This window comes from Melospiza melodia, chromosome 12 (genome assembly GCF_035770615.1).
Source record: "Melospiza melodia melodia isolate bMelMel2 chromosome 12, bMelMel2.pri, whole genome shotgun sequence".
NCBI classification, from domain to species: domain Eukaryota; kingdom Metazoa; phylum Chordata; class Aves; order Passeriformes; family Passerellidae; genus Melospiza; species Melospiza melodia.
In genome coordinates, this window is record NC_086205.1 from 14,135,762 (window position 1) to 14,153,575 (window position 17,814).

General features: G+C 44.5%; 2 protein-coding genes across 3 annotated transcripts in view; one reads left to right on the plus strand and one right to left on the minus strand.

Annotated features, from left to right (window-relative positions):
- U2SURP (U2 snRNP associated SURP domain containing) overlaps positions 1–17,814 on the plus strand; it is an 87,152-nt gene that overhangs the window by 25,612 nt on the left and 43,726 nt on the right. The window lies entirely within an intron of this gene.
- On the minus strand, positions 3,958–11,472 carry PAQR9 (progestin and adipoQ receptor family member 9). Its single transcript, XM_063166928.1, has one exon. It carries the CDS (start codon positions 11,455–11,457, stop codon positions 10,240–10,242), a length of 1,218 nt encoding a protein of 405 aa, XP_063022998.1. The 5' UTR covers positions 11,458–11,472; the 3' UTR covers positions 3,958–10,239.

A 17,814-nucleotide genomic window follows, 5' to 3' on the forward strand; every position in this document is an offset into this window, starting at 1 on the left:
CAGCAGGCAGGCAGGGCTGTCACTGCCAGCTTCCCAGGCTGCTCTGACTCGTGTGTGGGAGCTGCCCTGGTGGGATCCTGTGGCTCTGTGCCACAGATGGGCTGGTGCAGCACAGGGATGTGCTGTGCCACCCTGCATTCCTGCTGCCTCCTCTGTGCCAGTGCTGCACACACGGATGTGATTGGGGAATAGGAGGGGAAAAGAGCTTTTCACAAGTCAGAATTATTCTCCAGCCTGCTTGAGCCTTCCGGGCAAAATGCCAAGGGAAGAGAACTGAGTCTGGTGCTTGTTTGTGAATTGAGCTCAGGAATCACTTGTGAAAGGAACTGCACTGCTGCTGACCTATTATAGTGCACATGGGAAGCTGTCACCTTAGAGACTTCATTTACCAGCCTGTTTGCTGCAGATTGTTTCTTCATGAGCTAGTGGGGGACTGAAATGGCTTTTGGAACAAAGAGTGTTGAGTAATAAGTTGGAAGTCACCCATGTCTAGGACATACCTGGCAGTGTTGCCCTGACACTGAAATTAGAAATTATGATAGTTCCAGAGCCTGAAAATCATAATTATTTATTAGCTCGATGTGCATATTTGGCTAATAAATAACATTCCTTGGGGTTATTTAAAAGCAGCAATGAAGTGTGTTGGAAACTGCTAGGTGAACATCTAGTACTTTCCACAGAGGACTTGCACTTCAAGCTACCACTGCTGTAAAGGGGAGAGGGCCAGATCAGATTCACTGAGGGCCTTCAGTAGCTCTGCTCGGAGTCACTGTGACTTTCAGAAGAGAAAGCAGTGATTACTTCACTTGGTAATATTTGTAAGTCCACCAGTTCATTTGCTTTGTGCAAACCCATGTAAGAATCTGCCAGCAAAGTCAAAATCAATACAACTTTTAAACTCTTTTAAACCGTCATGTATGTAGAGCACCACCAACGTTTTCATGTATGTAATTCAGCCTTATATCTGAATACAAGAATATCCTCATCACAGATTAACTGTAATTGAGGTATCTACTATTTGCCTTTCATTATATCAATTCACTGTATTCTTTGGTCATGCCAGTAGAAGCAGATCTGAAGATACACTGTATATTCCCTCTGAGGTGATAGGTCTGCTAAGCTAGCTGGGACTTGAAATAATATTCACTTAACCTGATTATTGCATTTTGAGCAGGTTTCCCACTCTTGTGTATGTTCTCAATCTTTATCAGTTCTCCTTGTTTTACTGAACGCAATTAAGTAAAATTATTTTTTTATTGTCCAAAGAACGTCTGAACTTTAGAATAGAAGAGATGGCATGCTTCTGTTAGGGCAGAATAAGTTATGGCTTGAAGGAACTTGCTCTATTGCTAGGGACAAAGGTGTTCTTCACAGAATATTTGCCTTCTCTTTTTAAGTTTTGAGTCCATATTCTACAGACATAAATATTCTTTTTAACTATATTGGCTATTGAATATATTTTTCAGTGCTCAGTGATTCTGGTTACTTACTGTTCCAAACTGTTTCTCTTCAAGCTATGATTTTCTACTACACTACAAGAAACAGTGTTTTGATGTTGTAATTGGCACAAAATCTGCAGGTTTATTTAATGACTAAGTTGGTGCATTACTGGCTATATATATACTTTGCTCTTTGTTTTGTATTAAAATTTTTCAGATGATGCCCTGAGAGTGCTTTAAAGTGCTACAGCTAAGAAGGGAAAGTGAGTTGGGAGTGTAGGACACTGCCTTAGGGCTGGATGGCAGGATCTGCTATGCCAGACTCTTGCTGGCAACATTTCCCTGGCACAGTCTGCCCATTAGGGCTCTGCTTCTATAGCACACTGAAACACAAGGAAAAGTTCACCCCACCAATGAACAAAGATAAATATGCAGTCCTATTAAAGTTAAGCATGTGCTTATGAGCTTCACTAAATTTTGGATAATGAGAGATGATGTCTGTGAGTACAAAGGTATCAGAGAAGCTGCCCCAGGGACCTGTTTACCTTTTGCTCATTATTTGTATTATTTCTGAGGGCTACAGATACTGCTGCTTGTTATCCACCTCACTGACATTTCCTAGTTGTCCTTCCAAGTGCTGCTAAAAAGAAAAGCTGAGATTTTGGAACACTAGTGAGTGCCAGTGATTGAATTCCATAGCCCCAGGACTGTGGATGTGGAGAGACCAGCATATAAAGAGGGGGGAAAAAACCCAAGGATTTTTTTCTCGTACATGTGGCATTGCCCAGTTTCTCAAGACAGCAGAGGAGAGTGAGAGAGAACAGACGTTTTCTAGCAAATAGAGTATAATATTGAAAAGTATACTTAACACCAAAATTTAAAGAAAACTCTATTTTCATGTTTCATCAGTCAGAAGGGACAGGAAAGGATTAGACCTTGGAGGCAGGAGAGACTCAAATTAGAAAACTCTATAAAATGGCTTACTCTCCAAAAAGACTGTGTGACATGGTCTCTAATTTGCTTCTGTACAGCATGCATCATGTACCCAAAGGCTGTGCTCCCTGGCAAGAGAAGTATTTCCAGCTCCCCAGAACAGAAGTGTACTGCCACTCCTGATAAGAGATCTGCCTTGTAGTGGTAGAGGGTTTCTGATGCAGAAAGTGCATCTGTAGTGTCTGCCCCAAAGGCTCTTGTCACTGCAGCCAAGACTGAGCTTTAGCAGTAATACTGATTGAATACTCTATGTTTTTACCAGCTTTTAATTTTTAATGTGTTTCATCTCCACTCGCAGATCCTGCTAGCCTTATGTGATCTTATGATGAGAGAATAAAATCTGAATGTAATTGTTGTGTGTCAGATGTTTCTTTGTTCCTCCTCAAATACAGTCCTGAGTTTTAGGGTCATTTGTCAGAGAAGTGATGTCATGGTAACAAAATATAGATTGCCTTCAGATTTCCAGTAGATTATCAGAGTAACTATGGATCCACCACAGCTGAAGGCTGAGGCACTGACCTCAATAAATTACCTGTCCTAGCAGCTTTTTGTTGCTTACCATTCTGCTCACTGTTTTGCCATCTTCACTGGCTTCATCAGTTTTGTGAGGTTTTCCCCCAGCCTGTTCATGTCCAGCAGTCAGATCCAGAGTTTACTGATAACATTATGAAAACCCTTAAGTGTTAACAGGAGGATGCAGTCTTGTGAAGTATTTGTTTATTTGCAGGATGTAGTCTCTTGAAGTATCTACTTCTAAGAGGGTAATGGAGGTTTTTGCTGGAATCATCAAATCCTTTAAGTCATTGCCACATTTCAAATAGGATGTACAAAGTCTGTGAATAAGAATCTCAAGAATTTTAGAATTTTGGAAGGAATTCTGCACACCTTAACTAGAAGATCCTACAGTTCTCCATTGTGTTCCTATAAGGGGGAACCTGCAATTATGCTGGGATACATCCTGTCCTGCTGAATTTTGACAGAAAAGGCTTAAGGCAGACACTTTATGTAATTGCAGTTCACCGAGTGCTTTTTAGTGCCTGACTTGGACTGAAAACAGTATTTTGCCATCCTACTCTGCCAAATAGGAAACTTTACTTGATGCCAAAGAGACCTCTTCATTTTGCAGTCAATATTTTGCTGATTCTATACACTGCTATTGCTACCAATTTTATGATTTTTCAGGGAGCACTGAACACTAATCTTCTAATACATATTAATGTATTAGACCTTAATGTAACAGGGATGTCTATAATTAGTTAGCAGAAAACTAAAATGGCAAAGCATGCTATTTTATTGCTTTGAAATATTAAAGAAACAAAATGGCAATGATACTTTTGCTAGTATAGTTTTTTCAGAAATACCAACACCCCTATGCCCCTATGTAAGAACTGAAGGTTCCTGTACTCATGCTAACATCACCTGTGTTTGAAGAGAACTGCATTCAACACATTTCTGATCCTACAGGTGTCACAGTAAATTATACAAAGAAATGAGAAAAGCCTTTATAAATGCATTTCTGCAAAAATGAATTCAGAATCAACTTTATTTATAGATCACACCCTTTTTTTTTTGCTAAAAATGCATAGTCATTACATATACAGTAGTCAGCATCCAAAAGTGTACAAAGAGTAAATTTTCAAACCCTCCCAACAGAACCACACAAAAGTCACACTTTGTTCATTGCATGCACAGCCCCTTAAACATGATACCTCCTACTAAAGCGTGCTTGAACCTCTAGCAGACAGAATTGACTTGCTATAAACTGTTTCTCTGTACTAATAACCCCCAGCTACAGCCACAAATCCTAAGGCATTCCCATGAAGTAGCAAAGCCCTACTTCAGAATCCTCCATGTTCTGAGTACGGCCCAGGAAGCAAATGCCCTGAAAGCAGAAGTCTGCTGGTGGTGTTCCCTTCCAGGCAACTTCAAGCAAAAGCCTGCTTCCTTTGTCTTGGTCAATAATTTATTACTGAATTCAGTGGAATGAAGCAGCATCTGTCTAAGCAAGATGTGAAAATTATTTAACTTAATTCCACACCCAGCTCCAAGACACTAAGTGTCTTGAATGGAGGTCAGTGTCTTTCAGTGCATGTGACACTACCATCTTACATCTCATCTGAGAGAGTAAAGTCTCAGCTGTAACTTGAGTGTTGGTGATACAGCCCTGACTCAGAGGTGTCTAACAGAAGCTAGGAACATACTTGGACATTGGGAGAATTTCTAAAGGTACAAGCCTTGACTAACAAATCACTCAAACCCTTTGATGTAGTCTTTTTTTTTTTTCCCTCAGCTACTGCTGCCAGTTAGAAAAGCTCTAAAAAACATGGTCCTCTTGTCAGTGGTGCTTTTTGTATCAGCCCTTCCAGTTGATGGGCAGAGTGGGATAGTAGAATAATTATTCAGGGCTTCTTGACGGAGTACATATATGTGGTCGAAAGATCTCAGTTCAGATTTCACTCAACCATAAGATTAACTCCATGTAGTTGGTTTTGCAGAACAGGAGGGAAAAAGAGAACGTTGTTTGATCAATATAATTTTATATTCTCAAATTATTTTTTTTTCTTAAAAGCTTCATTTACTTCAGGTCTTTTTACTCTGGTAAGAAGTTTGACGTAGTTCAAAATTCCCAATGGCAACTGAGACATAATCATAATCTTACAGACACTGATGGGAAATCCTGCTCCATTGTTTCATAGTAACTGGAATACAATCCATGGTTAAATGAACAAGGAGGCCTCGTGGGTGTTACAATGCTCCTCAGTACAAGTTACCAGTGAGAATTTCTGAAGAAAAGCATATGTAAGTCATTTATGTTTTCTCTTTACTCCTGACCCTAGAGCATTTAGTCAGCCTGTTTAATACTGCCTGGGTCTTGATTGCCCCCCACTTGAGCCAGTGGAAATTTCTGGAGCCATCAGCTCCAAAAATACACAGGATGTGAACATCCTAGGAGTATGGCAATGACAAGGGTTTGTCCCAAGAGTTCACAATCTGGAAACGTTCATGCTCCTCTCCCTGTGAGATGATGGAAAATATAACATTCTCTCTGCTGGAAGATTTCTTCTTAGCACCTGGGAGGGTGTTTGCATTTTTAAGTGCTTTACAAACATTTGCTAGTCTTCAGAGCAACCCTGCGAGGTAGGTAAGGTATATTCTCCCCATCTTACAGATGTGGAAACTGAGACACAAAGGGTCAAATTCAACCCTGGTACAATTCCAGTGTTTCACATGAATTAAAATTCATTCAAAATGAACACAGTTTAAACAACTTGCCCTAGATAACAGAACAGATAGTGGCAAAGCAAGGATAAGAACCCAGGAGTGCCTGACTCCTCAGCTTGTTACTGGCCACTTGGTCATTTTTAAGCTCATAGGCAATGAAAAAACAGTTTAATCTGGGCAATCACTACAGGTATGACTTGCTTCTGTAAGGCATGTGGATGGTAATCAACTGAGTTTAGTGCAATAATGCTCCATGAATGTGCTGCCTCAGAGTTTACTTAAACATGAAGTAAAACTTTCATACTGTCATTTCCTGCAGGTGCACTGTTGACAAAAACCTGACACAGTAGCTGGATTCAGCAAATAAATAATAAGCATTACACTTGGACAACTAAGCAGAATTACCATTTTAGCAAAAAAAAATATGAACATACTTCTACTGTTAACTGCTACATTTCTACAAGTGCAGCATGCAGATGAAACCTTTCCCTTTGTTTCCAAATATAGATTCCAGTCTTGCTAATGAGGCTGCTCAGAGCTTCACAGATTCCCTGGATAGTGACATTCAAATACACACACTGCAGAAAAAATACTGTATCACCACAGAAAACAGGGTAGTGATTACAGATGAGGTTCATCGATCTTACAGGAAGATGAGCTGGAAGCTCACAGGCTACTCAGAAGTGCCCAGAAGCCAGGCTTACTGAATATATGCCAGTGTAGATTGCAGTTCTAGGCACATGCTGAATGCAAGGGAGGGTGTCTATGCCACCAATACTCTGGGAAGTGGCCCCAGCAACAGTCACTTCACATCAGCACAGGTGTGTCAGTCTGAAAGTCAGTGCTGGCCAAACACAGAAAGACACCCAGGCATTTACGGGCCACCTCCCTGTGCTCCAGTCCCCACCTTGTGCTCCCATCCCTGTACAGAATCTACTCCAAAAGGCCTGAAAAGCCTTTTTGGTTTTAAACATGAGCTGTGGAATCCACAGTGTAGACCTTATGGCAGGTTATAAAAACATTATGACACGTATTTCTGCAAGCAAGTTAGTTTTCTAGGATTTCCTTACGCATCTAGTCTGCAGGTGAGACCTCTGAACATGCTTACACATGTTCTTCAGTCATGTGCTTTCACACCAGAAAGTTATCCTGCACCCTTACAAGTCACACAAATGCTGACTCACTTCTATATGAGCAAATTCAAGCACTATAATTATAGATATCTTGTTCCAATTTGAATCTTTTTATCTCAGATTAGTTTTGTCCATTGGACACAGCAAATGGAACTATTTTCTGCATGCATGTCCTTCACTGAATAGACACAGACACTCAGGTAACATTTCCCTAGATATTCTCCACACTTACTGTACCTTTTTAATTTGTAGTCACATTTTTTTTAACAAAAACCAGACAAACAAAAATCCATTAATTAGAACTCTTAAATTGTAATCACATCTCCCTGTAGCCATTCACTCAGGATTCAGCATCCTGCTTACAGTGGCTCAGCCAGCAGTGCTTACAACCAGCTTTTACAATAATTCCATGAGGTGCTCAGGCCCATACACGTGCCTAAACAATCTGCCAACAGAAACTTCTGAATGAAGCAATATTCTTAATATCAGAGCCAGGTACCAATCTTCAGTGTGACTGGGGCTCACAGGCAACTCTTGTAACAGCAGTAAGATTCCAGTAAAATTGCAGCTGGTTGCAATCCAAACTTTATTCTCTTATCTGTCTTTGAGATATATATAGATGACCCTGGGTGGCCTAACTCCAAATATCAAATGTATTTTTACAAGTTAGCAACAGCCATTTTTGACATTGCCTCTTGAGATGTCCTCTACATTGTGACTGACAAGCACAAATATAATTCATTATACAGTATGCTTTGAAAGCCTGGTCTTTTACATTTGGCTTTTACTGTTTGTTTCTGAGCTGCCTTCTAATGCTGAGGTTTGCTATCCCTAAGATTTATTTCTTAGTTTTTAATTGCTGGTTGGATGTGCTAGTGGCATCTCCCAGGCAAACCCTTTCTACATAATTAGTTTGGATGAGTCATTGGGCTCTAACTACTATGCCTCTATTATTTTAACTTGAATACAGCCCATCTCAAAGATTTTTGGCCTCTTTTTGCAGTTGTGGAAATTCATAGCATGACATGGTTGAAGGTCTTGATCCACTGGCTTTCTATTGTGAGTTTTCAGGATTTTCACAATATTAAAGCACATTTCAAGGAATAACTGTTGTGAACCAGCCTCCTCTCCCAGTGGTGCAGATCATTTTCTGCTTTGTTGGCAGCAATGAAGAAAATAAAGAAAGCAATGCTACATTTATGACAAAACTTAGTGAAAATAGGTAAAATTTTAAATACTTCATGTAGTTTCCATTTTCTTTTCACGCAGGTTGGTAAATTAAAACTGAACACAGCCACTCACACAGGCTAGGCAGTTTTTTATGGCCCAACAGCAATAACTCAAGAGGCCACACTTTGGGAACTGCTACTCCAGATAATTCTAGTCAATCTCCTTAAAATACATCTGACCCTTCCAGAAATGACATACCAGCAGAATAGTGGCTGGCAAAGAGTATTTGTTAGGCCATTTTCATCGTTCGCTAAGAATCTAAAATATTCAAACCATTATACTTTAAATGGGTTGAGATAAAAGCTAAATTGAATGAGTGTAATTTTCTCTTAGCTTATGCACTTCAATTGAGAAATTTTCATAAAGCTGTTACATTGATAGAGGGCATATCAGTTATTGGGTCTGTGATTACTCTGACCCATGTTTAAGGATGTGACTTCATAATCCCTGGCTACAGTCCTTCCTATATTCCCATTTTTAACAAAGGGGACTTTGTCTTACAGAAGATGAGAACTGGACTCAAAACATTGTCGTGGGATTCAGATGCCATGTCCATGAAAATGGGAAAGACCCAAGCAGAAATACACTTCTACAATAGGAGCTGAGTAAAACAGGTATTACACTACTATGCAGTCTGACACAAGGGTTTGCTAAGGAAGTACCACCCTTCTTTAGACAATGGGTTACACAAGCAGTTTCTCACCTGAACTTCGCTTGGTAAGCCCCTTGTGTAACATTATTGCACTTGTTCTGTCAGACGAACGCAAAATGCACCTGCTTAAAATCTGCACATGGTTTACAAAAATGTTTCTAGAGTAAATTCAATCTATACTTAGCTCTTTGTCCTGTGACAAGGATAATACATGGGTTGCTCTGAAAAGATACTGCTTTGGAAAACACCTCCTAATTCTTGTTTTTGAACTCCCCCAAAGCTTCTGAAAGAGGACTTCAACACATCCAGCTGCAGCCACCACTAATCAGAATAGGAAAAAGTGGGGAATGACAAAAAAGTGCCAGTATCCTGTACTTGTAGAGCCAGATTTTAGGTGCTGAACTCGGATTCAGCAGTATCGTATTCTGCAACTAATTTTAGGATGGTAAATATGACAGTGCTCTAATTAAAGAGCAGCAGAAACTAGTTCCATGTAGTTTTTTTAAAAGATCCAGAATGAGATCTTATGCATCAGTTACTCTCTTTACATCCACAGAACTCCCACCGAGCTTGGCAGGGATTTATAGAAAGTCTGGCATCTGACTTTGACTCTAGAGGACTGGTTTGGGGGTGATTTACCCAGGAAGATAAAGGGGCCCCTTAGCAACTCCCTCAGCACAACAGATGTTCCTGACACGCTGAGGGAAGAGCCATTCCATTATGCAGGGTCCTTGTTCTTCCTCTGCCCCCGTTCCAAACCAGTTTGACCCCTTTCTGGTTCGGTTATTTTACATATCCTTCTATTTTATTTTAGTATCCGAGTGGCTACACCAACCACTTACTGTCTGTCTAATTAAGGTCTCTCCATTAACTGGTAATTCTGTAATAATTCACAGCTGTTTTTCCTCTCGCTCTTAAATCTATTGTTCCCTGGCTGAAAAGGCTGCAAGATCTTAGAAACTATGGATAGCTATTGATTTCTTTGCATTTAAAATCCAGTATGTGGCTGCAAAGGCCTGTTACAATATCAGAGAGGAAGATAAATGTCAGTGCATAATCTGCTAGGAAATTTCACATAGGAGTTGATTAAAAGTCTATGAGAAATCATTGCACAAATGTCTTCAGGTGTATACATATATATACACATATATGTAGCTAATAAATATATAGCTAGATATATAAATATATATGTATATACAGAGCTAGTTTAGACCTAATTGTTATGAAATTAGTAAGTGGCATTCACCATTCATGCATTCTTCCTAGTAGTAGAGCTAAATTATTTCAGCTTATACTCTAAGCAGCAACATACCAGTAAGCATTTGCTTGCTTCCCCTGGTAACCTAGTAGCTTAAAGAGCACGAGCAGTTCTGCCATGATCATTTTCTCCAGCAAACCTCCAAGAAAGGGACCTGGCTCTTCCACAGGTGCGTTTCCCCAGGTGTCACAGCTCCTTCAGGACATGGTGGCTCTGGATTGAGGGTCACCAGTCTGAAGGTCATCGGCCCAAGGACCTCCAGGCCAAGGGTCACTGGCATGGCGGTCGCTGTCCCGAGGGTCGCCAGGCTGGTCAGTCCTGCTTGCAGATGTCTGCAACGTTGAGGAACCTCCTGACCACAACAGCAAGGCAGACGGTCAGGAGCAGCATATAGCCCACGGTGCCTAGGTAGGTGGGGGCGGCCAGGGGTGCCTTGAGAAACTCAGCCAGCCCGTCCTCCACGTAGTGTACCTGGTCGTAGATGCTGAGGAAGGTGAAGATGTGGAAAAGCTGATGGCTATGCCCCACGATGTCGAAGAGCCCCGGCTGGATCCGCTCGGGGATTTTGCTGACGTTGAAGAAGGCGGCCACCAGCAGCCAGAAGTAGCGGCGGTAGAAGTAGACGAAGAGCGTGGGGTTGCGTGCGCGGAGGTCGAAGAAGAGGCTCTCGAGCATGATGGGGCAGGCCATGCTGAGCGGCATGGCGAACACGAAGGTGCGCACGGCGAAGGGGTATGCGCAGCACGCGGCGCGGCTGCGGCAGCAGGCGGCCGTGCAGCCCACGGCCAGCGCCAGCGCCACGGGCAGCACCAGCACGCGGTAGGCCGCGATGGGCAGGCTGCAGTCCAGCTGCCAGCCCAGCCGCTGCTGCACGTAGCGGCTCATGGCGCCGGCGTCCAGCAGGCTCAGCCCCGGCAGCAGGTAGTAGGAGTAGGCCACGGTGCTGGCGAAGCCGTAGTAGCTGATGGAGGCGTAGTCCAGGTAGAAGAAGGTGGCGCGGAGGCGCGGGGAGAGGCAGCTGAAGAGGTGGGCCGTGCAGCTCATGGCGAAGGTGAGCAGCACCCCCGAGGCGTAGCACCAGAGGGGCAGCAGGGCCGGGTGGTGGAAGGGCACGTCCCCGGCGCCCCGCAGCAGAAGCAGCCGCCCGAAGCGAGTGAGGAAGAGCAGCAGTGGGATGAAGTGGGTCCAGAAGTTGAGGGTCTCGTTGGTGGGCTGCAGCACCGAGGCCAGGCACTCCTGTGCCGAGCAGTGCAGCCGCCGGTAGCCCGAGAGGATGAAGCACTCCACGAAGTCCTCGGGCACCTCATCCCACCGTAGCAGGGTGGCAGGGCGAGGCGGTGGCGGCGGCGCCGCCTCCTTCTTGTCCCCATCGCCCGCCGGCATGCTGCCGCTGCCCCGGCCGGCCCCGGGCCCGCCGCCTCGCCGCCGACCGGGCGAGGCAGAGCCGCTGCGCCCGCAGCCGCCGGCGAAGGATCCGCGGTAGCTCTGCGCCTCTCCGCCCCCGCCGCCGCCCCCGGCAGCATCACTCATTGCAGCAGGGGCAGTGGCAGCACCGCCGCGGCTCCTCCCGCCCCGCCGCCCGGCATCGCGGTAACTGGAGACCGGCGGCGCATCCAGCGCTCCCGAGGAGCGGGAAGAGACGCCCCCGCCGCCCCGGGTAGGGTTTCCCGGGGTGGGAGGCGCTGGACACCCGAGCCGCCGTTAATGATTGATGCGGCCGCAGCGGGGGGGCGGGTCCGTGAGAGCCCCCGCAGCGAGGCGTGTGGCCGGAGCGGACCCGCGGCGCCCCTTCCCGGCCGCAGGGTCACTGGCACTGGCACTGCCTGGTGCGGGGCCTGCCCGCGGGGCTGTTCTGCTGTAAAAAGCACAAAGGGGGCACCGGGGCGCCCGCCCAGCCCCGAGCGCGGCTGCGCCCGCGCGTGCGGCGGGAGCCCCGGGAAAAGGGAGACGGACCCGCGGCGCTGGGGGATCCCCGGCGGCGCGACAGAGCGGGGAAGTACACCCAGACAGGGGACGGGTGGCAGCTGGGTGGCGGTCTGTCCTGTGTGCTTCGGTAAGGCCGCTGAGACCTGATTTCTTTGGTGACATTATCTCATGCAGTGAATGCAAACGTTATTTTAGGCTAAACCTTCCCGGCCGGGCTGCATGGGGTGAGCGTCACTGACACACACGGCACCCACCTTATCTGCGCGCTCCGAGCGGGGCGGCTGGGAGGGACACTCGGGAACGGCTGGCAGGAGCTGCTCCGTGTTGATCCTTGGACAAATCCTACACTTATTGTCGCGGTTATGCAAGCAGCACAGTTACATAATCGGAATATAAAAATACGGGGGAAAGCGCTGTACGGATGTTACTTTTCCTTGAGACATCTGAAGGAAATAAAAGGTTAATGCACCTGCACCAGTAATGCAGATACAGGTAGGAGGCAGACTAAGGGATTGCTCTCTGCTGCTTCAACGTGTTTCCTTTTTGTTTGTTTTCAGATAGTCTTAAACATCCAATAGCTCTCGGTTGCCAAAAGTACATTTTACATGGTGATATTCAGATATGTGCATGGTCACATGACATAAACTGAGGCCAAGTGTAATTAGAACGCTTTGTCCAAAGATTGTCATTAAAATCTTCTATTTGGTAGTGAATCTCAACAATGTGAAAAATCTTCTGAACAAGGGGGCAATCAGAAATAAGTTTTTTAAGTTAGCAGAAATAAAGTCTTAAAAGTGTGTTGCTGAAAGTGATTTTCAATGCATTTTTCATTAAAAAGTAGGGCAGACTGGTGACACTGTTTATAATCTTTATAAAAATTACACAGGAGACCTGCTAAGAAAATAAGCATAACTGAACACTGCTGAGAAGCCAACATAGGGAGCAAAATATTAAACAAAAGACATTTTTCAGACCACAGGCCTAATATGCTCTGGTACCCGTGTGTTTTAGAGGGGGTGCATGCTGGAGTGCAGGGACACTCCTTGGGGAGGGACTGACAGGGCTCTGCCTGCAGGGAGCCTCAGGAGTGGGCAGGGCCCAGCTCCTTGTGGGCTCTGCAGTGTGGGATTTCAGGAGAGGAAAGGCTTTTGGGGATTAGTGGAAGCTGCTCTGCCTCTGGTAGAGGTCAGGCTTCTCATGGTGCTGCTCTCCACTAGAGAGGCCACAGAGGAGACAGGCCAGATGCTGGACTGGGCGCTGCATCCCTGCAGAGGCAGGCAGTGGGGAGGGGGCTCTTTGCTGAACAACACCCACCCCTGTCCTGCTCCCAGCCCACCACACACGCAGGCACTCCCCGGAGGGCTGTGGTGATCCTGTCTCAGTCCCATATGGCAGTGAGACTGCCAGTCAATGCCACTGCGTGCCCTGTGGTAGAGGGCCAGAGTGACCATGATCTTCAGTCTCTCTCATGAAGGTTAGATAAGAAGGGGTGGTTGACTGAGAGCAATCAGTTTCAAACCTGCACTAAAGAGGCTGTTGGAAAGCCACCAGCAGCTGTTGCAACAGATGGTGTCTAGAGAACGACAGCATCCACTGCTGATTGGGAACTGCTGGCCTTGCAGCAGCAGCAGGGCTCGTTTGACACGTTCTGAGTTTGCTGCAGCCTCCCCACGTTCAGGGATGTGGGAGGCTTTCAGGCCTCAGGGAGCTCTGGGCTGTGGCCTGGCTGCCTGGGAGACACCCACTGGGTTTATGGCCCAGTGGGGCAGCCCACGCTGGGAGGAGCAGGTGGGCTTTGCTTGTGATTCAACACTGACAGTCCTGGTGCACACTGGGCTGTCTGGCTGTTGGTGGAGGACACACTAATGCTTTAGCAGCCACTTTCATGGAACTCATTGCTAATGATCTAAGTCTTCTGCTTATTTCCAAGGCAGACTCCTCACAGGGAGAATGATCTCTGAGGACAGCCTGGGCTTTCATAAAGACTGCTCCATACATATTACATTGACTTGAGTATTCTCCTCCCAAGCCAGCAGTGGGATAGTGTGCAGGGAACCTTACAATTTGAAGCACTTACAACCTCAAAATAGCCTCTTATTCATATGTAGTCCATCAAGGTTAGTATTACATGACTATTATGTGGTGAGCCAGGGAGAATCAGGACATCTGGAGGTCACAGAGAGGAGTCCACGTAATGTAGTGCATGAAGAGCCTCTCCATTTCTCTAACCAGAGTTTATATTTAGAAGGGCATGGTCAGCATATACCATGGTTAATCCTACCATGTGTAGAATTTTCTGCAGGCTTTATCTCCAAATAACCTTTTAGAAGACTTTTAAAGCACTGATGAAGGTGCTGCCTAATGAGGTAAGTAATGGAAGCTAATGTTAATCAGAGCTGGATGAAGACTCAAAGGAAAAGATGTGCTAAAATACCAAATGTGAGTTTGTTTCTACATTATACTTTTGTTTTATTCGATGTTGAAGTAATTTCTGAGGTGTTATTTTGTCTGAAATATCAGAAGCCCTAAAAAATATTCTAAATTACTTCAACCCTACCCAGTGAAATTATGCCTTTTGATTAGGAAATGAAGAAATAAAAGCTAAATGCATGTTTTGCACTCAAACATACTCAGCACACTAGGGAAGAGGTTGTACTTAGCCCTCCTCCTATACAGAGCTTTTTTGACTAAATAAACTAATTTAAAAAAGAACTTAAAAAGAGAGAAAGTCCTATTGTGAATATGCAGTGATGGAAGATTCAAGATGCTTTTGAAGATAAACCTTTAGCCTCACCCAATTCAACTCATGCTGGCAAATATCAGTCTTAGTAGAACTTGCTTGACTTAATCTTCCACCATACAATTCCACCTGTATAATACCTTTTTTCTTTTTATATCCTCACTTCTAGGACAGATTTTGATGATTTCTTTCTCAGTAACGAGTTTTATCTGAGTAGAAACACTTACCCTCTTTGTTTCCTCTGGATTTTTCTTCTGCACTGAAACCTTTTTAGTAACTCTGTTGTGACATCTTTCATGCAACCCCACTAAACCAGAGAGAGGGTAGAATTTGGCTCTATTTAAAAAGAGTAGCTATTAAAGAAAGGGAAGCTTTGGCCTCATCTAACTTTGTTTGCTGTACCTCATGGTTGCAGTTTCTCTGGGAGAACATCTGAAGAGATACACAGACATACAAAAATAGTCCTTTTGTTCTGTGTTGGTTTTTTTTATCCTTTCTTGAATGTGTATCAATCTCTTGCAAATAATGGTTTGATGGGTAACTTTCCACTGCAGTGATTGCAATACTTTGTAATAATTGAGTAGACACTGTGCTTTGATCTAATACTGAAGTGATTAACTTGCCTTTAAAGATTCTGCTCCACTGTCTTTGTAAGACTGGATAAACAGGAAACCTTGCATCACTTTCTCCTTCTTGACTAACTAACTAGGGTCAATTATACTCTATAAAGCTAATACCTTGATAGATATAAAAAAATGGGAGTGATACCTATATTTTAAAGCTTCAGCTGGAGGAGAGAAAAGGTAGATGTTGTGAATGGGAATAGCAGTAACCAACACCATAGTTGCACAGCAATGTTCATTTTAATGTCTCGGTGATCAGGAGCTTCTAATTTTCTGCCCTCTTTACCTTGAATATCTACAGGTTTGTATCCTTTATGCTTTAAAAACCAGCAATGAAACCCATCTGAAAAAAACACCAAGCACAGCAAACTGGCTAAATTTTCTTCACATTTAAAGAAAATTTCTCTGGAAGTTTAGTTATTGTCTTCATAGAGTTTTGAAAGATTTGAGGTAAAACTTGCCTTTTTCTTGACAGCAGCAAATCTGAGCGTAAGTATTGCTGTGAAATTAGTTTCACTGTGATGAAGAATAACGTATCGGGTGGGTGCATATTTCATGTTTTCCATGGTCAAAATCCACCACTGCCCCAGATTCCAGGGGCTTGTGGTAAGAGCAAAGTACAGCTTGTCCTTTGCAAGGGTTGCAGAACTGAACCCTCACTTACAAAGTGCATAACTAAGAAATTGTTTTGTTTGTATGTGCAGAGTGGGAGTGTTTTGCAGAGCACAAATTGCTACTCGCTGTTAGTAACCTGACAGGAGGGACTCTCAGTATGGCGAAGGAATGACTGGCATTGCACTAATCTTGAACTTCCGTGCTTTCAAAACAGCTGATAGATGTGCACATCTGGATTCTAGCCACGTAGGCTAATTCTCTCTGACAAGAAGCTGCAGGAGAACTTTTGAAATTAAGCCTTCATTTGATACTTGCACTAATGCCTGCAAACTACACTGCAAATGACCGACCCTTCTCAGCCAGACGGCGCAGGTCAGATGCTGCCCCTGTGACTGCTTTGGGTAATGCCCCTCTTTGCTTGAGGCATCCCAGGGGGAGGAAGAGCCCGGGTTCCCTGATAAGACGTGTACCAGGAGAGAGCAGCGAGGTCCTGGAAGGGAGAGCAGCTGCTGAATGGCAGGAGTAGAGCAGCAGTCACAGCTTAGGGAAGGTAAAGCACTAGCACTGAGAGATGGAGTAACACAGAGATGGCTCCTGCCGAGGGACAGAGAGCAGACAGAGCAGTGGCAGCAAGACCAGACTTGCTGAGAGGCGAAGTGCCCTCTCCCAGACAGCCCCTCTAGCTGTTTTTCGTTATTGCGGTGGTCCCTGCTAAGGCATCTCAACTGAGGCCAGGCTGAGGGCTGCCCGCCTCCGCTCGCAGCGCCCCCTAGCAACCCGCGGGGCACGGCGGAGCTGCCGCCGCCTCTGCTGAGCACCCTCGCTGGCGGAGGAGGCGCAGGGCGCAATGAGGGAAGAAGCTGCAAGACGGCTGCCTAAGCGCTGGGGAACACACACACAGGCGGTTGCTTTAGGGATCCGTGAGCCACTCTGCGAAACTACACAGCAAAGTGTGAAACTACAGAGTTACAAACCTGTACACCCAGCAGCTGCACTCCTGTCCTACTCACTATCTGCCTGCCTCATGTCCTCGAACGTGCTTCCTTTGCCACAGGCTAGGGAACTTCCACAGCACCCGAAATCCTTCCTCTCCCTTTCCCTCACACCCACGTTTGCTAAAGAATTGCAGCAGTTCTGTGCCCTGGTCTGGAGTGAGAGCAATGGAGAGCTTTCTTCTGAAAGTTGGGAAAAAAGCAGCCAGAAAGACAAGTGTAACACACTGCAGCATGTGGTTTACTTAATGTAGCTTAGTGTTAATTATTTATGATAATTCGTGATTTTCCCAAATATATTGTCTAATGATACTTGTCATTGTGACTACAGTTAATAAACAATTCCCAGGTCTGCAGGCAACCAGACCTACTGCATTATAATGAAAAATGCCTACAATTTGCTTTTAAATATTATTATTATTATTATTATTATTATTATTATTATTATTATTATTATTATTATTATTATTATTATTATTATTATTATTAGCTACCCTTTCCAGCATTAATTCTCCATGGATTTCTGTATCTCACTGTTTCCTTTCCTTCCTGCCCTCGCTTTCCCATGAAGCCCAAAAGCCTGACATGTGTTCTCATTCACTAACTGTATACAAGTGCTACTGTACTATTGCAATGTGTTATAAATAGCACAGGTTGAGGAATACAGTTCATTCTGAAAAATTATCTTTAGAGATGACCTTTGAAACTCTTAGCTATTTCTTTCCTGTTTTTCTCAGCATGCTCTGGATTGTGATGCTCTTAATTTGGTGCAGTTTATTAATTGCAAAAGAGAGTAGAGGCTAAGCAGTAAGAGGAGGACTTGAACAATGAGGTGGATAATTAAAATGGATTAATGAGGTGGATAAAATAAAGGGATTGAGGCCAAATGGAGCACAAATTTTCTAAACATTATTGGCCCCGAAACCTCTTATCATCCAAAGGCACATTCCTCTTTCCAGCTAGATGTCTGTTTCTCATCCAGAAGTGTCAG